General features: G+C 44.8%; 1 protein-coding gene across 1 annotated transcript in view; it reads right to left on the bottom strand.

The window, feature by feature from the left end:
- The window catches only part of CSMD2 (CUB and Sushi multiple domains 2), a 933,956-nt gene that overhangs the window by 158,788 nt on the left and 749,853 nt on the right, over window positions 1-25,315 (bottom strand). Inside the window, 5 exon segments of the mRNA XM_006862126.1 lie at window positions 2,976-3,089; window positions 5,402-5,518; window positions 6,466-6,660; window positions 15,467-15,654; window positions 20,339-20,477. Of these exon segments, the coding sequence (XP_006862188.1) occupies window positions 2,976-3,089; window positions 5,402-5,518; window positions 6,466-6,660; window positions 15,467-15,654; window positions 20,339-20,477 (753 nt within the window).

Here is a 25,315-nt window from a genome sequence, read left to right as displayed (position 1 = left end):
CATACAGTCCAGAAACAAAAGACTCTGGGACCATCAAGGGAGAAGAGCACAAGTGGAAAGCAGGACCCTATCCAGAGAAGCTGCAACACCAGAGATGGAGGCAGAGATGAGGACATGGAGAGAAGGAGAAGGTGAGGACTCTAGATTCATGGAAAGAGAGGGACTGAGAGCTAGTGGCCAGGAGGCAGACTTGCAGAATGCGCCTTTTGGTGGTGTAAATTATTATATATGCCTGAATGTTAAATAAATAATAAAAAAAAAGCGATGAAGTGAATAGAGAGAAATACTGTTATCTGATGTGCATGGAGGGGATTATAATCATTGTAATGAAACAAAGTATATGATTTATTGCCCTAGAGACTTTCACTTAATTCACAATAAAAACTTTAAGAAAAAAAAATTAACGGACAGAAAATGGACAGAGAGTCTATAAACAGATCCTTAATTTATGTCAAGTTGGCATCTTGAATGAGTGGAAAATTCTGTTAACAACTGATTAACTATACTTAAAAGAGTATATATCTATTCCTAACCGACTATCTCATTACCCAATATTTCACAGCTGGGACCACAGTAAAAACTCTATTATGTGATTATTTAGCTCTTTAAAGACATGCTTATGGCAGTAACCAACACTGAGTTGGAAAGCAAGAGGAAAGCTGCTGGTGATGGCTAAGGTTATGCATCAGTTTGTCTGGGCCATAATTCACAGTTATGGCGTAACCTCCTCTGGCTGTTACATCATCCATTCTGTGATTTGATGTGGTCATCCTCTATTTTTGCATAATGAACTGGTCTTTGGAATTTGACCATGTTGTTAAGTGAGGAGTGGGTGTAGTTATATTTCCTAAAATCAAGTGTAAATCAAAATAAATTCCAAAGTTATTACAATAAAACAAGGACACAAAAAGAAGAGAATATATATGTGAGTATTTATTTGAATAGTAAAATGCTAAGAAGACTACTAAGCATATTTATAATTTGATTTCATAAAATATTTAAATTTTCTGACAGAAAACCTCACATTTTGGTATTAACCTCCCTGCTGTTGGATATTAAAACACTCCCTAAAGAAAATTAAATGGAAATAACAAAACATCTTTCTAAACATTGTATAGCATATAATACGGACAAGAGGCTTTTAAAGTAAATAATATATATTGCTTATAGTAATATGGAACTGTACTAAATAAATAAGAAAGTAAGACCCAACAGAAAAATCAGTACAAATTCACAAACAAAAAATGTATGGGTCAATCAATGTTTTACCCAAAGGTTAACCCAATTTGTAACAAAAAGAGCAAATTAGAAAATGAGACAGAATCTTTTACTTGTCAAACTGACCAAATTTTTGACTTTTAAATACCTAGTTTTTGTGATGGAGTTCTGGTGTGGTGCTATGGGATCTGCACTGGACTGCCACCCACAAGGTCGGTGGTTCAAACACACCAGCACTCCTTGGAAACCCTATATAGGGTTGCTGTGAGTCAGAACTGTTTTTGCGAGAATAAAACATGCCTTCTTATCCATTGTTGATGAACAGTGGCAAGATCTTTCTAGAAGGGTATTTGACAATCTATATAAAAACTCAAAAAAAAAAACCTCTCACACCTTTGAACTTGAAAATTTTACTTCTAGAAATATATTCTAAAGTAAAAGACATAGATAGGTAGACAGACAGACAGACAGATATAGATACGTGGATATAAAGTTGTTGTTGTTAAGTGCCGTCAAGTTGGTTCCAACTCATAGTGACCCTCTATAGGGTTTCTGAGAAGTGATTGGTAAGCTTGGACTGCCGACGTTGTGGTTCAAACCAACCTTGCAGTCCAGCACATTAACCTGCAGTGTCCCAATAGGACTCCAGCTATAAAAATAATACACCAAAACATGATTCAGAAGAACTGAACATTTGGAGACAATCTAAATGTTCAATAACTGGAAATTAATTGTTGTTGTTGTTACTGCTGTGGAGTTGGTTCCGACTCACAGTGACCCTGTATAGCATTTCTGAGGAGCAGCTGTGGGTTTAAACAGTTAGTAGTCCAGTGCTGATCCTACAGTGCCACACTAGGACTCCAGAAAATTAATTACATCCATTTAAAATGATGGTAACAGACAGTACTATGCAGTATTCAAAAATCCTATTATAGAAGAAAAAGTAATGACAGAAATGTTTGCAGTGAATAGTTCAATGGCTTACACATACTGTTTTGTTCAATAAGTATGCAGAAGACTGGGTATAAAGAGTAGAAGGAGATACAATAAATCTTACCAGTGTGATCGTTTTTTATTTTAATTTCCTATGCAATTCTTTTGTATAGAGAAGACAAGTCCCAAAGTTTTACACAACACAAACATAAGATGTCTCCCATCAGAAAGAAAGTTGAGTCTAAATATAGCCAAACAGAAAGGAGGATGCTAAACTATTTCAGGGTGGTGTAGACAGGGCTTGGGATGAGAGTGCCTTCCGAAGCCCCTTCTCTGTGTGGGTTCTCAGGACTTGTGATCTAGAGACTGCATTAACCACAGATTTGTGTGGCTCCACATGTAGCCATACCCTGCTTATAGGGTCTCTTTCCTTTTATTCCTCCTGCCCTCGATGCCCTCCAGTCTGCCCAATGCTGACCAAGCCCCTAGTACCTGTGTGGGAGCCTGAGAAAGTGCTTAGGAGCCAGAAGCATTATCCCTCCCACCTTTGATGCTTCCTTCCCCTCCCCCACACAGGTGCCCTTCAATGCTGGCACTTGTGTGGGAACCTGGAGTGCTATCCCTCCCGCTCTTGATGCCCCCTACTCCCCACCCCAAGCCTCTGGTACCTGTGTGGGAACCTGGAGTGCTATCCCTCCCGCTCTTGATGCCCCCTACTCCCCACCCCAAGCCTCTGGTACCTGTGTGGGAACCTGGAGTGCTATCCCTCCCGCTCTTGATGCCTCCTGCCGCCCCTCCCCCAGTGCTGGCTGAGCCCCTGGTACCTGTGTGGGAGCCGGAGAGGGAGCTGAGGAGCCTGGAGTGTTGGCTGTGACCATCATGCACTTCCACCACATCGTTGAGAGCCGTGTGGAAGAAGGCGAACTGCCCAAAGACCACTGCGGGGAGACACAGCGTGGAGAGATCTCAGTGAGGAACACCACTAGAGGACATACTGGGGGCAAAGGAGAAGCTGGGGAGCTGGGGCCACAGGCCAAAAACGAAACATGGAGTCTGACTTATACAGCAACCCCACATGTATTGGAGTGAAACTATACCGACTGAGTTATTTTCTTCTGATTATTTCTTAATTTATTTTGCTGCTGTTGTTGCTATTGAGAATATATGGCAAGTGCCATGAATTACATTCTTCCACGTTGTACCAGGTCCTCAGGTTTTTCAACGGCTTTGGTTTTACCCAAGGTCCCTAGGTGGCACAAAAGGGTTTGCACTTGTCTGTTAACCAGGATTTTAACCTCCCAGACACACAGAATCAGAATCTACATTTTAGTAAGATCTTCTAAGAATCACCCAGGGAGCTTGTTAAAATGTAGATTTTAGTCAGATCCATTCAAACCCCTGCTGCTAACCTAAAGGTTGGCCATTAGTGGGAGACGCCACTGAAGAAAAGGATCTGGTGCTCTGCTTCTGACTCAGAGCGACCCTGTAGAGGGTATCTGGGACTGTCATTATTTAAGGGAGCCGAAATCCTCCACTTTCTCCCACAAAGCAGCTGGTGGGCTCCAACTGCCAACCTTCTGGTTAGCAGTCCAGTGTTTCTCCTACACTTCCCTCTGTTAGCATTACAGCCAATGAAAGCTTATGGAGCGGTTCTATTCTGTCACACGCGGGGTCGCCATGAGTTGTAATCAGCCCCACAGCAGTGGGTTTGGTTTTGGGGTTTGGGAATCTTATGGAAGTACATTGTCAGGCCTCTTTTCTGCTAAGCCACTGGGTGGAACTGCTAAGCTTTGGTTTAGTGGCAGAGGACAAGCTGTTTAGGCCACCCAGGGCCAAGAGGAGGAAAACCTCAGAGGAAATCACTGTTTCACAGGGCAAATCCATGGCTGACTAACACACTGGCCAGACTCCCAGGGGGACAGCAGGACACGGGCAGCTAGAAAGGGCTGAGCTTACAGTCTCCCATATGAGTCAATGTGACATTCAGGATGACATGAACTGTCAGGCTAGTGCAGATGGTACCAAGTCAAGCTGATCCCTTCCCTAGAGAGCAGCAGCAGCAGCTATAGGAGCGTGCGTTCAGAAAAGTCCCATTCCCCCTGTCATTTCAGGACCCTGCATCTGCCCTACTTTTTCTTCAAACATCAACCTTCCAGGGGAACCCCTGAAAACAAGATCCCTCCACAGTTAAGAGGGATGACAGTGGTGTGTAGGGGACTGCCTTTGGGGAAGGAGCAAACATATCCACCTCATTTCCTTCTGGCCAAGTTCAGAAAGGAGAGGGAAGTGACATTTATTAAACGCTTGCTACGTACGGCATCACCTTCCATCATGACTCTTCCAGAATATACCCATATTTTTGGACAAAGAAACTGAGGCTAAGAGAGATTGAAAGAGCTCCCAAGACCACTCAGTTAGCTTGAGGAAGTGAGGCTGAAAGTCCAGGGGTCCTTAAGCCCTGATCCAGTCCCTATGGATAACGTTGAAGGGCCCTGTCTTCTGATGGCTTCTCAGGCCACCAGCTCTGAATCCCAGGAGATTTCCCCAGTCCTCCCCTCTGCCAGGCACTGCTTGAGGAGATGGGACAGCCAGGGATACCTTTTGTGACACTGTTAGATCCAAGTTCATTCTGCCTGCACTGGTGGGGGAAGGGAAGGATAGATAGAGGAAGGGACAGAGAGAGAATGTGTGTGTGTGTGTGTGTGTGTTTCAGAGCAGGGTGGAGAGGGTCTCAGGCCATGAACTTAGCTGCTTGAGAAAATAGCGAAGATAGGCAGCGAATGGAGTAAAATTCTTAGCTGTCAACTCATGGCAGGAGAGCACAAGGAGAAGAGCCAGAGGAAGGGCCCATTTGGGTCGTCTGACCCCATTTCATCCGTTCCTTTCTTCCTGCTTCCTGGCTACTGGCCCTCGGGAGCCCAGTAAACCTGGTTCTACCACTCTTCCATTCACACTTGGACTGTGCTGGATAGTCCCGTGATGCACCTGGCCTGCCCTCTGCTCTAACTAGTTCCCATCAACTCCTACGCCTTGGTTTCAGGAGGCCTCACTTGTGCCCTTCTCCTCTCCTGTGTCAGGAAACCAGGCATTCTCTGGTTCATTTCATTGTCAACCCTCTGAGATCCAGCTTGGAAAACTCTCCTGTGCATTCCTAGGATGGGAGTGGATCACTGGGAGGGGTCTGAGGAGTGACAGGGGAGTCAGACAACATATAAATCAGCAAATATATAGAAAACACCACAAATCATACCATAGTCCTTGGGCACGGTGACAAAATACAGGCAGATCTGTCCACTGCTATAGTTCTGGGGGTAGTTGGGGGACAAGACGACTCCATCTGAACCCACATACTGTCCCCCACAGGGGGCTGAAAGAGAAACCAGATAGAAGGCCAAGGTGACCTCCTGAGCGTCTCATCAGCTGTCCGGTCTCCATTTCACTCCCCACCTGAGCTTCCGGACATGGTAGCACTGCCCTGGAGTAGGATTCACTAAGTAGAGGAGGGAAGATGTGAGGACGAAGCCCTACTTGGCCCAAGGGCATCTATACCTGGTCTGGCATGTAGCCTGAAACCACTCTGATTGCTGTCAAGGGTCCTTCTAGGCATGCATCCGTTCTTACCCTCTGTCTATTCACACTGGAGGCATAGCCCTGGGGAGCACATTAGGGTGCTTACAAGTGGGGCCTAGAGGTGATCTGCTGGCCCATGATGGATGCCTATCTCTGCATTAGCTAAGCTTTTCCAAACCATCTCTGGGAGGAACCAGCCCATGCGACCCAGCCACCTTCCTCTCCCAGTCACGGTGCCCGATTTCTACAAGAGGTAGACTAGGTTACATTGCTTTCCAATTTAGGTGGACAGTGTGCTCTTGATTCTGATATTCCACCCTATCCCTCTTTTTAGGACCCCCCTGGCTAACCCAGAACTGCCTGTCATCAGCCCAACTCTCTGGCCTTAATTTTACACATCAGATCTCTCAGTGATTCTCTTTAGGCCCAGGAACAAGCCCAAGGGTTGACTTTAAAATGAGTTTCCTCCTCCATGGTGTGAGCTGCAGGCATGTCTGGGCCAGTGTTTAGGAAATGAGCCTTTATGTGGTCAGAGGGTGAGGATCGGGATATTTCACGATCTGAGAATGATGACCCTTTGACATCCAGTCTCACCCATAGCAAATCCAAGCTTCCTAGGTCCTGTTTGAAGGAACCACCCTTCAAGAACCGTATTCTGCTCCCCTACTCCCTCTAGCCACCATCCCCTTCTGCTCTGACATGCCCACTTCCTCAGACCCCCTCCCTAGCTCTGGGTTCCACCACCTGTGCAGACTGGCCGGGGATTGTTCCACACAGGCTTCCCATCAGGCCCCAGGATGCAGCTCAGGGTTGAGGAGCCCTCGACTTCATAGCCCCCGTGGCAGTAGTAGGTGATGGAGGAGCCTAGCTTCAGGTCAGACCCCACTCGCGTGCCGTTCTTGATGGAACCAGGATCAAAACATGACTCCCGAGGGTTTTCTACAAAAAGAACACATGTGGGCTCATGAGGGGTCCATGTACATGGTACAGCACCTGACAACCACAGAGCACATGGGGATTCAGGGTTGCTGGTCTTACTCTCTTTGGGTCTAGAAACTTTTCTAAATTTGGTTAGAAAGCTAGGACTGGAAGTTGTTTCTGAGAGTGAAACTTCCCTTGATTTACAAAGGAGGAATTCCTGCTAGACCACTGGGCTCCTAGCTCATCCCTTACTCACTCCTCCTCAAGGGAGGCACCCACTGCTCTGACTGGTGGGAGCTAAGGTCCCTGAATCACATTTCAAGGTCACCTGAAGGTTGAAGGAGCCTGGTGGTACAATTATTAAGCGCTCAGCTGCTAACTTAAAGACAATGGGTCAAACCTACCAACCGCTCTGAAGGAGCAACGAAGTGGCAGTAAAGAGTAAAGCCTTTAAAATCCTATTGTTAGAAGTGCTGCAGCGTCCGTTCCAACTCATAGTGAGTCTGGAAAGGGTTTCTGAGGAGTGCTGGTGGGTTCGCCTTGCCAACTTTGTGACTGGCAGTCCAGTGCTTATCCTTTAGGGCCACACCAGGACAGAATATAGCCTTATGGGCAGTTATATTCAGTCATACAGAATCATACAGTCATCTACAAGTCACTGTGAGTTGGAATCAAATGGTTGACAGTAGATAAATGCTAAAGTCTGTGTCCAACCCACCCCTTTGCCTGTCTTTGACCTCCCCTACTCAGGCATGGCGGGCTTCCTTGGCATTCGGTATACAGATGCTAAGCAGGCCAGAAAGCTGCTTTTGGAGACAGCTCTCTTTCTCTTCTGCCTACAACCAGGCAGCTGATTGGGAAGGTCAACCAGCATCTGCTCTATAGGCCTGTCACCTCCACATCCACTTCTGATTACAGGGAAGTCAAGACTCAGACTCAGAGGAGGAATCTTTACTTCACCTCTGGGAGAAGCCGAGGTCTCCAATATAGTGTGCAGTGTTTTGTAATGGGGTATTGGAGTGGTGCTGTAGGATCAGCACTAGATGGCAGACTGTAAGGCCAGTGGTTCAAACCCACTGGTTTGTAGTTTCTTGAAAACCCTATAAGGGTCTTCTCAATGAATCAGAATGGACTCAACAGGACTTAGCAACAACAACAGCACTGGGGTACCAAATTCTTGCCAGTTTATGAAAACAGAAGTATTTTTCTATTTGGCTACTGATTCTCATTGCATGGAAAAGCTGGACAATGAATAAAGAAGGTCAAGGAAGAACTGATGCTTTTGAATTATGGTGTCAGGGAAGAATATCGGCTATACCACGGCCTGCCAGGAGAACAACAAATCTGTTTTAGAAGTACAACCAGAATGCTCCTTAGAAGCAAGTATGACTGTCACCATGTCTTACAGCTCATCTTTCTTTTAAAAGAAATTTAAAAGAGTCAACTCCTATTTGAAGTACAGAGAAATTAAGCAATGGGGAACCAATTTCATAAAGCTTTCGAGGGGCAGAATGATCTGTGGCACCCAATCTCTATTCTCTTCATCTTTAAATAATGGAACCCTGATTTAATCCAAAGGATCAAGGCACCAAGTCAGTTCTACAGTCCTCAGCCTTCTGCAGAACTAGGTTCGGCCAGCGATGCAGACTAAGTCTGTTGGAAATGCTCTAATAGCATCCCAGTTCAATCGGAGTTAAGAGCCAAAATTGCTAGTGGTTACAAGGTCCTGCTCCCACCCCTCACCTCGACGTCCTTATCTTCTGCCATCTGTCTGTTCACTTTGCCTCTGTGCACAGAATGTGCCCCCTTCTGCACAGCAACCTCTCTATCTGATCAGTTATTTAAAATTTTTCAATTTCAAGATTCCTCTCCTCAACACTTACCCCGTCACCCTTCTCTGCTTTATTTTTCTCTCTACTGAGATTAAAGCGATCTCATGCACTGTAAATTTACCTTTTTAATTTTTCTATCTCCCTCTACTAGAGTGTCTTTGGGTGATGCAAGTGGTGAAGTACTCAGCTACTGACTGAAAGACTGGTGGTTGTAATCGACCCAGAGACACCTTGGAAGAAAAGTCTGGAACAAAAATCTACTTCTGAAAGGTTACAGCCATTTACAACTGTATGAGGAAAGTTCCATTCTGAAACGCATGGGATTGCCTGGAATCAGAATAGACTTGATGACAATTGTGTTTTCTCCCTGCATTAGAATGTAAGTTCCAGGAGGAAACCTTTCGGTCTTATTCATGGCTATATATTCCAGTGCCAGGCATGACTGTTGTTGCTGTTTATTTAGTGCTGTTGAGTCAGTTCCAACCCATAGCAACCCTGTATAGAGTTTTTCAGGAGCAGTTGGTGAGTTTGAACTGTCGACCTTGTGGTTCAAACCGACTTTGCAGTCCAGCGCATTAACCCACAGTGCCATACCAAGCATGATAGGCACTCAATAAATACTTCTTTTATGGGAGACTTCTAGAAAGACTGTTTAAGGAAAGGTGGCTGAGATAACAGAATGAGTGTTAATCCTTCTTTCTTTCCTTCCTCCCGGAACTCAGACACGAAGGTTGGAACTTCATTCACCATATTAGATCCTGAGGTAACCTTGAGAATGGAAGCCATGTACTAGCAAGGTCAAGCAGAAAGACAAAAGGAGCCTCATTGGAGCTGCCTCATGAACCTTGGATGCCAACCACTGGATTTCCTTTATAGGAAGGAGAATCAACGTCTGTCTTGTTTAAGTAACTGTGCCCTTGGTAATCACTGCACTGGCATTGGATTCCAACTAGGTATGACTACCCCCAAACATGTCACTATGCTAGAATGTTCTTTACTCTTTTCTCTGCCTGACAAACTCCTATACTTTTCAATGCTCTGAGCAGCTTTTGTGAACTTTGCCTTCTCTCTAGAAAATTCTGTGGGGTTTTCCCCCTGCTTACCTATATATATATAGCATGTATCTCATCGTCTTGGTGGTTTTGTTGTTGTTAGGTGCCATCAAGTTGATACCAACTCATAGTGACCCTATGTACAACAGAACAAAACACTGCCCAGTCCTGGGCCAATGTCACAATTGTTGCCATGTTTGAGCCCATTGATGCTGTCACTTTGTCAGTCCATCTTGCTGGGGGGCTTCCTGTTTTTCTCTGACCCTCCACCTTACCAAACAGGATATCCTTCTTCAGTGACTGGTCCCTCCTGACTATATATCTGAAGTATGAGAGATGAAATTTGGCCATCCTGGTCTCCAAGGAGCACTTTAGCTGCACTTCTTCCAACACAGATCTGTTGGTTCTTTTGGCAGACCATGGCATTTTCAATATTCTCCTCCAACACCATAACTCAAAAGCATCAATTCTTCTATGGTCTTCCTTATTCACTGTCCACCACTGACCTAACGGTTCAAATCGACTTTGTAGTCCAGAACATTAACCCATAGCACCAAACCAAGACTCTATATTCATCCTATTTGTTCTTGCTTGTGTCTGCGCCTAATCTGCTTTTATATATCTCAAAGTGATTGTTTTAAAACACACCCTCCACATCATTAACATAACCAAGAAAACCCTTCTACCAAATGGGATCACATCCAGTTGAGTTCTGAATTATCAGAGGACAGGGACTTCGAACCCTAACACTTGGCACCAGAGCCAGCCCTACTTGGCACACATATCAGAGGCTTAATAAACAAACAGCTGCTGAATTAATTGGCTGAACACTCTCAGGCTTGGAAAATCAACAGGCACATCAACAACTGCTACAATCTCCATTCTCTATTTACTCCAGTGTCAGAGAAAGAAGAGCTTATCGTTCCAAGTATTGTACCATTAATAATAATGACAAGGATAATGACAATGATGCTCACCCCTTACATGGGAATATCACTTAATCATTTTCAAAGCACTTGCCAATCTGCTGGCTCATTTATGTCTCACAGAAGAGCAGGCAGGGCCAGGCAAGCTCATGTTCAAGTTATAGATGAAGAATGCAGTGATCTGATAGGCTAAATGAGTTTTCCAAGCCATTCAGCCATTAAGAGATCGAATTAAGACCAGAATCAGGTCTTTAGGCTGCCAAACCAGAGCTCAGGTGTGAATGATAAAACTAAATGGCTCCAACATGATGATGAGAATACTCAATAAAAGCTAAGCCTTTTCCAAAATGGGAAACATAAAAGAACTGGCTTCTCTCTAGTCCTAATGGATGAGACTCATTTCCAAACACTGCTAGCAATAATAAAAAGCTGGAACAAAACACACAAAAACCCAGACCTCCAGCCAGTAAAGCAGTAGTTATAAAGGTTGGATTAGAGCAATCTATTAATACAATCTTTCAAAAAGATACCACAAATCTTTCTATATTGATATGAAAAGATGGCTAAGCCCTATTGTTGGGGGAAAAAAAAAATCAGATTCCAGATCAGTATATATGGTGTGATCTTATTCATATCCAACAAGGGCCAGAAAACTATAACCTGCTGATCAAATCTGGCCATTGACTGTTTTGGCAAATCAAACAGTTGTAACAGAGACTGACTCTTTACAAGGAATCTCTTGTAATACAAGTGTTTATTCTCATAGGCTTGATCTTGTTAGTACACGGCTTCCATTTCCTTTATGGAAGCAGATTGCCAAACCTTGTTTTCATGACACTCTTGTGTAGGTTTGAATCCCCAACTTTTCAGTTAGTAGTCCAGTGCAAACTGATTGTACTGCCCAGGGACCTACAGAGATACTGTGAGCTATTGTTGAGTTGTTTCTTACTCAGGAAGACTCCCTGTGTTACAGAGGGCAATTGCTTCATCGAGACCTTCTTGATTCTTCTGGCAAGATGGTGTACTCCACCATCTTGCCGGAAGTCCTGTTCTCTATCAATCTTCATGATTTAATCTTTTTTTTTTTTTTTTTAAACAGAGGAACTGTTTTATGTTTAAATTTTTGTTTTGTTAACTTTTTTTTGTGAATTAGGTGAAGGTTTACAGAGAAGATGATCAGTTTTGCCTTCAACATTTTATTGTTTCATGTCTTTGATTGAAGTCTCCTCACTGTAATATCACTTATCTCATTTCCTCTGTGTTTCCTGATTCCATTCCTCCTTCTTTCCTAACCCTTCTGAACTTCACCCTTGGGTAAATGCTGACCTTCTGATCTCAAGGGGTGTACCTCACTACTGCTGTTGTTCTCCCTAAAGACTTCAAGAGAGTGAGTTCAATTCCAGACCTGAAAGGTGATTGAAGGGCCATAGTCGTGGGTTCCACCAGTCTCTGTCTGACAGTAGCTTGGTTTTTTGTTTGTTTTTTAATGTTCTTGAATTTTGTTCCACATTTTTTTCCCTCTCTATCCAGTACCTTCTAATGGGATCCCTTTCAGAGAAGTTAGTAGTAGTAGCCAGGCACCAAATAGTTCTTCTGGCGTCAGGGTCATTCACATGGTCCATTAGGCCACTGGAATAATTATTCACACCTGTATTTGATTTTCATCACTCTTATTTCCTCCAGACAGAAAGAACCCATTAGTTGTACCTTAGATGTCTGCTCATGACTGTTTGAGACCCCAGTCATGACTTATCCAAGTACTATATAGAACACTGTGGACTATGTTATGCCAATTGACTTTGGTGGCCCCTAAGACCATGGCCTTGAGCCCCTCGGTTCGGTGACTGATTTCCTTAAAGTGTTTGGTTATGTCTAAGACATTTCCAAGACTTTGGCTATAATCTTAATGGAAGAAGATCACCAGAACTTTTCTTCTGTGGTATCACTGGGTGACCATTGCTGTGATACTTGCACCACAGATTCTAAAACAAAGGGGTAACCCATACTCTTCTGACAATGCTCGTAAGAGCATTTGAAATGGTTTGAGACCTTGCTCTATTCCATCTTTAGAGATCAAGGTTATAGAAATTTCAGACAACTGGAAAGAGAAATAAATTATTACTTTTTCTTAAAGTTTATGCAAAATGTAATAGAAAGATAATGGCATTTTTGCAGGAACTTTTTTTCTTGACAGGGGTAGTAGGTGCATGGTCTCTCCTGTTGCCCAAGAACTAGTGTCTTCTCAGTCTGCTTCACTGGCTTCAATGACAGCTGGGAGGTTTTAGACCTGAGGACTCCTCTGGATACCACAGCTAAGAGTGCAAAGGGCTTTCATGGGAAAGAGAACCTGGGTGTGGTTCTTAGTCCATGAATTTCAATGGAGAAAACCTGGAGGAAGCTGGCAATAGCCAGGTTGCCATCAACAAGGTGATTGGAGGAGAACCTTTGGGAGTTTCTACCCGTCGCTTACTGTATCCAGGGACGATGAAGTCATATTGAAAGAATGAGGCTAAAAGTGATAACAACCCGGGTAAAGTTTGGAATTATCGCCTAGAGGAAGAATCCAGTTGGGACAAGTCAGAGGTTACTAAGACCTGGTTGAGGGTAAAGGGCATACATACAGTGGCTCCTGGTGTCATGGTTGTGTGACCTTTTCTGACAATGCCCAGGTACTTGCGTGTGGGTTTAACACAGGACAAGGGGACAGGAAAATTGAAGGTACTGAGGAGAGTCTGATTAAAGAGATGGAAGAACACTGAAATGATGATGCAGTAGTGAGGATGAGGGGCCTGAAGAGGGGCCTAGGCTGAATCTAAGTCATGTCTTCTGTTAGAATCCCAAAGGGTCTGACATCCCAAAGTGTCCCAAAGTGATACTGACATGTAGGGAAGCTTTGGGGATGGGAGGATGACAGAATGTCAGGCACCTACCTGAAGGAAGTTGTTATTGTTGTTTGGTGCCATCGAGTCAGTACCGACTCATAGTGACCCTATGCACAGCAGAGGATCCACTCTTCAGATGAGCTCCTTTAGCAAATAAAGGTTCTGTTTTGTGCACTAACCCCCAACTACCTGACACACAGCAGGCAGTCAATTGCTAGTTATGAGGAGGTTCAATGAGTTGATGGATAGAAAGCACTTAGAATAATGCTGGCACATGGCAGACACTAAGCGAGCACTAGCTCGTTTATGATCAGTGTTATTTGGGATCTCATGTGAGATATCTTGAGGGCTGCCAGAAATATTTAATTAAAGGATGCTTTAGAAGGTTGCTAAGGTCCTACAAGTGTGTGGGGGGTGGTATGAGCCAGAGAATTTTTAAATTTAACTGGTAATATGAACTCATTTGTAAACATAGGCTGATGGGGCCTGGGTAAGCTTGGGTTATGGTCTCAATAAAAAATCCCTGGCATCTCTCGAGTATCAGTAGTGTTTAGTACCTACTGGGCATTATACTAATACATACAATATGTATGCATAAAATATCTTTTAATCTTAAACAACTTTTTGAAATGTAACTATTATTACCATCGTTTTATAGATGGAGAAATGGGTTTTAAGAGATAATAACTTCCCAAGCTCACAAATCAAGCAAGAAATGAAGCTAGGATTTGGATAATGGGATCTAAGATAATTAGAGAAGACGAATGGGTCAAAAAGGGAGCGACAGAGTAGAAGAAAGTGGCCTGGAACCATTAATGATAATAATCATATTTGAACATTACAGAATGCTTGACATGTGCCAAGCTCCAAGAGCTTCCGTGCAGGGACTCATTGATCTTTGCCTGCTTATATGAAAGAGGAATTATTCTATCATTTAATAGATGAAGAGATGGAGCTTAAACAACGTTCTCAAGGTCACACAACTGCACTTTGGTGAACATGAGATTTAACAGGCTAGACTGACCATTCCTACGAAATGGAGGGGCTCCGGTGTGGTACTCTAGGATAAGCATGGGACTACTAACTGCAACGTCGGCTGTTCAAAACCACCAGTCGCTTGGAACCGACTTGATGGCACTTCACAACAACATGCGATGGAGGCTATTTTAATAAGACTTTGCTGGAATGCAGCAAGACTGTTTGTTTACAAATGGCTTGTGGCTGTTCCCACTTAACAACAGTAGAGAAGGATCCTTGTGACTGAGATTGTGTGGCCCACTAAGCTTCAAATAGCCATTCTATGGCCCTCTCAGAAAAAAAATGTCAACATCTGCTCCTGACCCTACACTATTCAATCTGCTTTAATTAATTCAAAAGTGCAATGGGAGGAAAATAGGATCAGGAAATATCAGCAAGTGCCCAGTTTATGACAAAATTCCAGAGTATTCTGGAGGGGTGTGCTTGGGGCAGAGGTCCAGGCACTGTGAGCCAAGGCGTTGGACACTAGAGTTATCCAGATGGTGGGAGGCTTTGGGGTAGAGAAGAAGATTCAGTCTCTCATCAGAACCCTCAGTGAATGTAGGGGGTGATCAGGAAGATAGTAGCTGAAAGGTATGGGGCAGGCAAGGAGCCAGAGTGGCACAATGGTCAGGCGCTCAGCTGCTAACTGAGTCACTGGTTCAAACCCATCCATGCCTCCAGGGGAGGAAGACCTGGCAATCTGTTGCTATAAAGATTACAGGCTGGAAGACACTCTGGGGCAGTTATACTGTCCCACAGGGGGTCACTAGGAGTCAAAATTGACTTGATGGCACCTAACAGCAACCTGGAATGGGGCTATGAGATTAAAGTTTGGCTAGAAAGAATGAACATTAAAAGACAAGGAGAGAAGAGTACTGATTTAGAAGTACAAATAGGGCTCAAAAAGAACACTGGTCCCTTAACTCCCAGCACAGGGGCATAGGAGGGTGACAGATGAAGCCACCTGAAGGGCCAGGGGGCAGGCAGGTCTTCTGCATGCAGCAGGAGCTCCAGCCAAGGCGTGGCTCCCTGTGGTCCACTCTAACATTCTCCTTACTACATACCCTCTGCTGGGTCTGCCCTCAGTCATGTCTGACACACCAGGCCCTTACCTGTGTAGTCAATGACGAAGCCAGCATTGCTCACAGACGCGTCACTTCGAAAGGCGAGGAAGAGACTGTTGCTGCTGCTCTCAATGCGGCCTGGGAGCTGGGAGCCGTAGAAGCTTCCTATAAGAGGGCTCAGAGAGTCCCGCCCATCGTAGACATGGAGGAAGTCATAGCCAGGCTCCAAATGAAAGCTGGGGAACAAACACACCCCACCCCATTCCACTTGAGTCAAAGATAGGTTAGTGTTAGGGCCTTAGGCTCAACCAAAGGATAAGGCCTCCCAGAGACCAAACCCTCCACCCCACAGGTGCCCAACACCTTGCTGGTGGGGAGAGGCAATGAAGCTCTGGTGACCACCTATCAGGCAAGAAGAAGAAGGAAGGTTCAGGGGCAGAGGAGACAGATTTCAGAGTCAGTGCGCAGAGAGGTGGAGCTGAAAGCCAATGCCCTTTTATGGAAGGGAAAATGATTTGCCAGCTCTGGTAGCATAGTGGTTACGAATCGGGCTGTGAACCGCAAGGTCAGCAGTTTGAAACTACCAGCTGCTCCGCAGGAGAAAGATGAGGCTTTCTGCTCCCGTAAAGATTTATAGCCTTGGAAACATTGTACAGGGTCGCTATGAGTCAGAACCAACTCCATGGCACATAACAACAACAACAACAAGATAGCGGGTGGTCAGCCACAGCAGGGCCAGAACCCAGGTCTCTTAACTAATGTCCTTCATGCTGTGCTATATTGTTACCTCCTTTATCCAAGAAAGAAAGAGCTATCTTCAAAGCCATTTCCAGGCAGGACCCTCACTCAAAGCCCAAGTCAGTATTCCAGCTTTCCTCAGAATTTGCTACCTCCCATTCCTAGCATCCCTCTTTCCTAGCTATCATGGATGACCCTAGTGTGGGCAAAAAAAATCATTTAAAAAACTGTCTGAGTTTAGCAAATTGATGTTAGAGGTTTTGAATATAATTGATCTCATTGGAATGGCTAGAATAAAAATGATGAGGAACACCAAGTATTATATTAGAGTCACTGAACTCGCATATCTCATATCCTGTTAACAGGGCTGTAAACTGGTTTAACCACTGTGGAAAGCTGTTTGGCCATACCTACTAAATCTGAATATATGCTCGCCATAGGATGCAGGAATTCTTCTCATAGCTTTGTTGTTGTTGTTATGTGCCGTGGAGTCGGTTCCGACGCATAGCGCCCCTGTACAGGGTTTCCGAGGCTGTCAATCTTTATGGGAGCAGAAAGCCTCATCTTTCTCCCGCGGAACAGCTGGTAGTTTCAAACTGCTGCCTAATTCGTAACCACTACGCTACCAGAGTTCATTTCTTTTAGGTATAGATCCAACAAAAGTAATGGATACCAATCAAGTGTGCAAATGAAAACAACAGAACCATAGTAAATCAGTTTGCAAAGACTAGGTTTTGAATCCAAACTTATTTGTGGCCTAGCCAAGGGCTGGGATTCTCAGAACTCCATCTGGCTGGACTGACAAGGAAATGGATGCTCTACTCTTAGGTTGAAGAGCGCTGGTAGCGTGTGTGATTGTTGTTAAGTACAGTTGAGTTGGCTCTGACTTACAGAGACCCTGTATAGGGTTTCCGAGGAACAGCTGGTGAATGTGAAACACCAACCCTGTGGTTCAAACCAACCTTGTGTTCCTGCAATGCCACACCAAGGCTCCATAGTGGGTTACAAGGTTAGTAGTTCAAATCTACCAGTAACACCATGGGAGAAAGATGAGGATTTCTGCTCCTGTAAAGATTTATAGCCTTGGAAATCCTATACAGGGCCGCTATGAGTTGGAACTGACTTGAGAGTATGAAACCACCACCACCACGCTTGAGCTAAGACATATAGCAGGAAGAAAGGATGCAACATTTCTAGAACAAAGTGGGTAGAGCCATTAGAGATAGGAGGGAGTTTGGAAAGCATGTAAGATATCCACTGGCTTTGCTGCTACAGTTGGGCACCCTCTCACACTGGTGTCAATGTGGGGCCACTCCCACCCTTGCTGAGAGATAGGGTCCTCTTGACCCATAATCCAACTTCTACCCATATATCCTTAGAAAATCACTAACGAAAAGTCACAAAATATGGCTTATTACTTCCTAACCAACCACCTCCCATTATTTCCTTCCTTCTTCAATCTTCAAGTTTTATCTCAGCACCTTCAATATGCCAAGCATTGAGCAAGGTGACCAGGATATGGGGTCACATCAGACATCAGTCCTGCCTTGATGCTATAGGAAGTGAAGTAAATAGCAAAATAAAGTAGACAGTCTGAAGAAGACACAGTGTGGATACAAAACTAAAGTTTCTTAGGGCAGAATGAAAATAAAGCTTTCCTGGAAGAGGTCAAGCTTGGAAGGCTAGAAGATGTTCACTGGTTGGGCAGGAGGGAAATGCAAATCACTGTGCAGGCAGAAGCCTGGGCAGACACACAGGTATGAAATAGTCTGGGAGACCCTAGAAACTTCCAGTAGTTCAGCCTGCCTGGAGCACGGGGCTTAACATGGGGTGGGTTTGTGGGAACACAGGAAAATACATTACTTACTGCAAAGGTAGGAAGGGGCCAGAGTGAAGCTTAGAAGTTTGGAACTTGATTTATAGGCAAGAGGGAATGACATAGGTTTTTTTAAAAAAATAAAGGATTTGTTTGTTTTAAAATAAAACTATGATTTACACACTATGAAATGATTCAAGCTCTTTAGTCTACCACTCAATGCTTTGACATCTGCATTATCTAGAGCCAGAACATGTCTACCACTCCAGAAAGTTCCCAGCTGCCCCTTCTCAGTCATTCTTCCCCACCCCCAGAAGTTTACCATTTCCATCACCATAAGTTAGTTTGCTATGGAGTCCTGGTGCAGCACTGTGGGTGGATGAGATGGACTGCAAAGTCAGTTTGAACTGCAAGGTTCAAGTTCACCAGCTGCTCCTTGGAAACACTATACAGGTTCGCTATGGGTTAGAACCAACTCAATGGCACTTAACAACAACAATAAGTTAGTTTTCTTGTTCTGAATTTCATACAAATAGAATAATTCATTGCATACTTTCTTTTGGCTGTCTTCTTTTATTCAGCATGAAAGTTATAGGATTCTAAAATGGAAAATGAGGTAGTTATTTCAGCATTTTAGATAATTTGAGATGCGAAGATCATGGCTAACAAAAGAACAGATTAGCATAGAAGGCAAGGTGGCTATCGCAGACTTCAGATGGGAAAAACAGTAGCTAAGACCAAAACAGGTAGCTGAGAGAATGCACAAGAGGAGAACATATGGGGAATGTCAAGGCAGTAGAAGCTCCATGCCTTGATCACCAGTTGGATGAAGCAGTAAGAGTGGAAGACAGTACCACTCCACAGTGCTCAGATGAGAGCTTGTCTTGGGGGAGAGGTAAAGTGTTTAGTTTTGCACGTGTTATACTTGAGCTTTCTGCACACAGCAGGAAGAGATGTCCAACAGTTGGACATGGGTGGGAGGCAGAGTTGAGTCTTGACTTACAACACATTGACACCATAGGAGTGGGTGGATTTGCCTGTGAAGGAAGAGTAGGTGAGTGATTGAGGCCAGTGATTGAGTCTGGCCTAGGTACCTCTTTTGCAAGAAAAGGTAGACATTAAGTCACAGAAGAAGATGGAGAACTGGAGAAGAGTAACTTCACAAAAACTAAGGGAAAGATGAATGTGAGGATAGAGGGCACAATCCAGAGGTGAACTGGGAATCAAACATGGAAAGGCTCCACTTTGTTGTAGTTAGGAGTTCGTTGTCAAGGTTTAACTGAGGTGTTTCCTATGAAACAGTGGAAGCAGGAAGCCGCATTCTGGTTTGAGAGTAAACTGGAGAGCTTGCCTATAAAAGGAATAAGAGAGATAGGGTAGTAGCTAGAAGGAGGAGTGTATGAGAGAAACATAAGCCGGCTCCGATGCTGGGGAGTATGATGAAAGCAGGGCTTTGAGCTGGTTTGCACTGGCTCAGTTACGGTCTAGGATGAAACCAGGACACAACAGAATTTGCTAAATAACCACAAGGCTGGTGATTCAAACCCAACAGCCACTCCCTGGAAACCTTATACAGGGTCGCTGTGAGTTGGAACCTTGACAGCACTTAACAACAACAACAGAATGAAACTGGAACAGGAAAAATTATGGGCTGAAGCCTTGGAATGAGAGACTCAGAAGAGGTGTAGTGAGCCTTGTCAGAAGTCTGATGTGGAAGACTGAATTATTGCCAGAACTATGGACAGCGACACACATTCAAAGCACACAGTGGGCTGCCATCTTTGAGCAGGGCACCACTGTTTCAGACTCTGCCCGTAAAGAGATTTGGGTGCTATGCAGGGTGTGAACACCTTGTTTTCTAAAAGGGATAGTAAGTTTCTAGCAGAGCATCAACCTGTAATATTTCCCATCTTGTTTATTATTCCAGACACGCACATTTTGCAAATTCCATTCTGTCTTGGTTTCACTTCATTGGTCATAACTGAACTTGGAAGTTCTGGTTTGAAGTTTTGGACGGAAGAAGTTAAAAGTGAGCAGAGTCAAGAGGCAGAAGGAGCCAGCAAAGTCCTCATTTGTGAATCTCAAAATCCTCAGAGGTAAGAGAGAAATAATAATAGATACTTCATTAATTATTATGAAAGATTGAATAAGAGGATATGTGTTAAACCACCAAGAGCAGTCCTTGGTGCATAGGAAAGACTCAATAACTATGAATTTCTCTTTTTTTTCAGTCTCTTCACCTAGCAGTGGACTGGGAACTCTCCTCTCACAAGACCTGCACTGTGCACACTTACCTGCAAACCCAGGTCCTGAAACCCCTAGCTGCTCTGAACCCTTTGTCTCCCACCCAGGGGAAAGGTACATACATGTTAAATACCAGGGCGATGACGTAGTCTGGCGAGACGGTCACTTTCCAGTCACACTCCTTGCCTGGTGGGTAAGGCTCTGGGTAATTTGGCGACAGAATGACTCCGGATGGTCCTGTCAGGTCTCCCCCACAGGGAGCTGAGGAGAGAGGAAGACGGATTGAAGATTGTCCCCTGCACCCTGGTCACATTTAAATGGGTATTGACAAGACAAAGGAGAGGAAGGGTTGAGTCTGATAGACCTAAATGAAAGCCAGGCTGTGTGACCTTAGGGAATTCACTTAACTTCTCTGGATCTCAGTGTCCTTCCTGTATTATAAAAAGAGATAATAGTAGTTTCTTTCCAGGGTAGTTGTGATGACTCTAGATGCTTGTTAAACCCCTTGTTGCTGTTGTTGCCATATGCCGTGGAGTCAGTTCCGACCCATAGCGACCCTGTACAGGGTTTCTGAGGCTGTAAATCTTTACGGGAGCAGAAAGCCTCATCTTTCTCTTGCAGAACAGCTGGTAGTTTCAAACTGCTGACCTTGTGGCTCGCAGCCCGATTCGTAACCACTATGCTACCAGAGCTCCTTTGTTAAAGTCCTTAGCACAGGGTAAATAGTTCTAGTGTGGTGCTGTGGGCTAATGCGCTGGACTGCAAAGTCGGTTTGAATTCAAGCTTACCAGCCACTCCTTGGAAACTCTACACAGGGTCGCTGTGGATGAGAACTAACTTGGTGGCACTAAACAACAGAGAGACAATACAAAGCAGCCATCAGCTATGTTTTAGATGTATCAGGTTCGTGGTCTTCCCCCATTGCCTTTATCTCCAGTTTCCAGGAGAATTTTGTGGGTTTTCACAATGAGCTCCGGTGCACTTGCTATCAGCAAGAGGGAAGCATGATTGTATCCATGCCAAGTGCCGCTGGCCTTCTATACTGCCAGTGCTCTTGGCATCTGTTTGGGGTTGCAGATACCTTCCGGTTTTCCAAAAGACCTTGTCCAAGAATTTGTTTCTACCTCAGTTGTACAGAGCTATTACAAATTCCCAATTAGTCCTGAGGTGGCAGGCCTTTCAAGCATGGGGGCATGGCTGGGTGAGCCAGCAGACTGCCCACTCAGCACCTCTTGGCCAACATTCCCAGATCCTGAATCAGGTTCTCCTTTAGGCATAGGGGGATGATTGAATGGGAGCGTGGAAGTGTATGGGGTCATTAACAGAAAAAGACGACTGAGCTATAAATAAGAATAAACCACAGGATACCCTCAAAGGTTAGCAAAAAGTGTACCCCATAGAAGCACTGAGAGCCAGCTACCCACGGAGGCCAGCAAGTCCAAGAAGGCATTCAGGTGGGAGCCAAAGAATGTCTCCAAGGACCAAGGTAAGAACAGAGAGCTTGCTTGCCATAGAGCTGTTTGATTGCCCTGTTTTGTGGCTTCTACTCAAGGCAGAGTTTAAAAGGCTGGCTCAGCTCCAACTGCCCCTTTAAAAACAGGTCATACCACAAATATCCTAACACAGAGGAACACAGAACCTGAAAGTGCTAAGTGCCATCTTGAGTAAGGGAAATACGCAAGTGGGTATGAATTAAACGTCAGACTTGGCTTGAAGTATTTTAGATAAATTATCACATTTATGTCTCATAACAACTTCCCAGAAATCTCACTGCCATCGAGTCAATTCTGACTCATAGCGACCCTAGAGGATAGAGTGGAACTGCTCTAGGACTTCCGAGGCTGCAAACCTTTACAAGAGCAGTTAGCCCGACTTTCTCCCCAGGAGTTGCTGTTAAATGCCATAGAATTGGTTCCAACTCACAGTGACCCTGTATAGGGTTTCTGAGGAGCAGCTGGTGAGCCAGAACTGGCGACCTTGAAGTTCAAACTGACCTTGCAGTCCAGTGCATTAACTCACACACAGCACCACACCAAGCCTCCCCTGGAGTGGATGTTGTTGTTGTTGTTAGGTGTCATCGAGTCAGTACCGACTCATATAACGGACCTTATGCAGAGCTGAACGAAACACTGCCTGATCCTGGGCCAACCTCACTACTGTTGCCATGCTTGAGTCTATCAATGCTGCCACTTGGTCAATGCATCTAGTTGGGGGTCTTCCTCTTTTTCTCTGACCCTCCACCTTACCAAACATGATAGCCTTCTCCAGTGAGTTTAAAAGGCTGACCTAGAGTTTACAGTCCAACATTTAAACCTTCTACAACACCAGGGTTCCTTACAACACCCCAAAGCCACGGGAGGAAAATGAGGCTCAGAGATTCCTCTGTATGGCCTGGGAAGCACTGGTGGCAGTGGGAGCACACAAGAAGGAGTGTGCCTCCACATCCATAGGTCAGGAGAAGCACCTGCTATAGGAGCGCCTACAGGAATGAAGATGGTTCCTTGAGTCAGGGCTACATCTAACTCACTCAGTGCTCCAGAGTAGGCAGGGAGACCGGAAGCCTGTATGACCAGGGTAAAGCCTGAATGTAACCAAAGTAGACTGCCATTTCCAGTTCAGAGAGAGCGGCCTTACCCAGGGCAGCCTAGAAGCACGGTCCAATGTCATGTTAGAAGTCTCATCTTCCTGGTGGACCTGTCCAGGGACTAAGGACTCCTGGTGTGATGCTGTAGGATCAATGCTGGACTGTGAACTGTAAGGTTGACAGTTCAAAGCCTGGTACCAACAGCTCCTCAGAAACCCTACACAGTGTTGCTCTGAGTCAAAATCGACTCAACAGCACTTAACAACAAGAGTTACCTGGCTCAGCCTCCCTTTTTCCACAGACTGGGAGAATCTGGGTATTTCTGAAACGGTCCCTCAGGAAGTTTGGTTCTAGGCCTCTGCCCAACTCTGCTGGGCCTACATTCATCTGCTGGGCTTCTCCCTGGGAGACAGCTGTGCCTCAGGTCCTGGCCGGACTCCTGAAGCTGAGGGGTCTCAGGGGAAGAAAGTCTCCCTTCCCAGTTGTAGGCCCAGGCATTGGCCGGCTTTGTAGAACAAATGGGGCCTTGGCAATGTTAGTGGTTCTTGGTTGGGGTTACAGCTAGAGCGCCAAGATGGAACTAGAAGCCAGGCCTCACTCCTAATTCAGGGTACTTTCTCCCATACCTATGGTCATGCCCTGCCCACTCCTCACCATCAACTGGAAGGAGAACAAGGTTTCTGTCACTGAGGTCCAGACTTAGAGCTCACTAAACCTCGGGTGCCCATATGGGAGTGGGTGTAGGCTGACTTGAGGGATGAAAGTTGTGGAAAGGTTATCACTTTTGAAGTTACACAGTCCTAGGTTCAAATTCTGACATTGCCACTTACTAGCTGTGTGAGTTTGGGCAAGCTATCCAACCTCTTTGAACCTCCATTTCGTCATCTATAAGATGAGACAGAATAATGATGATAATGGCGTTAACCTCTACTGTACAGGGTTTACTTGGAATCAGGCATGGTTTTAAGTGCTTGGTTGCTGAGTCGGAACTGACTCAGTAGCACTTAACAACAACATTGTCTTATTTAATCCTAAAAACAACTCTCTGAGGTAAATGCTATTATTTTTCATATTTTACACAGGAGAAAATCGAGGCTTGTTGTTGTGAAGCCAGACTCGAATGCAGGGAGCTGGGTTCTAGAAACTGAGCTCTCAGACACCACATGGTGATTTAAATGGGAAAAGATGAAAGGCAGTGGGAGCTCTAGGGTGAAATTCTTGCCATGACTAACGCCCCTCATGCTCAGCCATCGGTCCGTGGAGGCTTGCATGTTGCTATGATTGATGCTGAGCAGGCTTCAGTGAAAATTCCAGACTAGGATGGACAAGGAAGAAAGACCTGGCAACCAACTTCCAAAAATCAGCAACTGCAAACCCTGCATGTCACAGTGGTCTGTCTGATCTACACCTGGTCACATGTCCGGGGAAGTTTGATTCTGTTGTACGTGTTTTCTCCATGAATTGGGGGCTGACTCGATGACCGCTAACAATCACAAATACCATGGAGTTTATGGCCAGTATGTATTTGTTTTTTTCCTTTTCTTTCTCCCTAGAATGAAAAATTGAAGTCCAGCTAGACCCAGTCATGGCAGACTGCCAAGAGAGATGGAAATTAGGGGCTTGTCACAGGGATTTCCAGTCTGTTTGAAAGGAGAAGCAAAGACATTCATTCTGTTGCCTGAGGAAATTTCCCAGAGGTGAGGGTAGAAGAATGAATGGGTAATGAATGCTGAATTAACCTCTCTGCCCTGTTGTGCAAAAACAAGTGAAACCCTCTCCCATCACCTCTTCTTCTGAATTGTAAGCTTTTAAGGAACCACGGCCTTCTAGAACACTGCGTTTGGAAGGGGCCTCAGAGGTCATCTGATTCTTCCCAGAATTCCTTTGCCCAGAGGAGGGAATTCTAGTCAGTCTGCCAGTGACTTGAAAGAAGGTAACAAGGAAGGGAAGAAGAGAGGTGGAGGGAAGACAGGAAGACAGCGTTTCTTCAGATCCGTAGATTTTTCCTCACCTCATGACCCCAGAAGGGAAGTATACTTAACCTGTGCTGTATAGGTGAGGAAAATGAGGCTCATAGAGTTGCAATTTTTCTAAGATAGCCAAACTGGTAAAGGGTAAAACCAGGAACTGACACTCCACTACTCACAAATAAAATATCAAAAAAACCCAGTTGCTGACAAGTTGATTCTGACTCACATCAGCTCCATGTGTGGCAGCGTAGAACTGTGCTTTCAAAGGTTTTTCAATGGCTCATATTTTGGAAATAGATGACCAGGGCTTATTTTTCTGAGGTGCCTCTGGATAGACTTGAACCACCAACCTTTTGGTTAGCAGCTGAGTGAGTTAACTGTTTATCCACTGACAACTCAATATCTCATTGTCTTTTGTACATATCACAACACACAGTTAAGAACCAGGAGACCCTGGGTGACTCAAAACAGTTAAGCACTTGGCTACTAAATGAAAAGATCAAATCTTCTCAAGGCCTGAAGATCTACTTCTGAAAAATCAGCTA

This window comes from Chrysochloris asiatica, unplaced genomic scaffold (genome assembly GCF_000296735.1).
Source record: "Chrysochloris asiatica unplaced genomic scaffold, ChrAsi1.0 scaffold00047, whole genome shotgun sequence".
NCBI lineage: Eukaryota > Metazoa > Chordata > Mammalia > Afrosoricida > Chrysochloridae > Chrysochloris > Chrysochloris asiatica.
The sequence above is the reverse complement of the archived record's forward strand: the minus strand, read 5'-3'. Positions and strand labels throughout refer to the sequence as shown.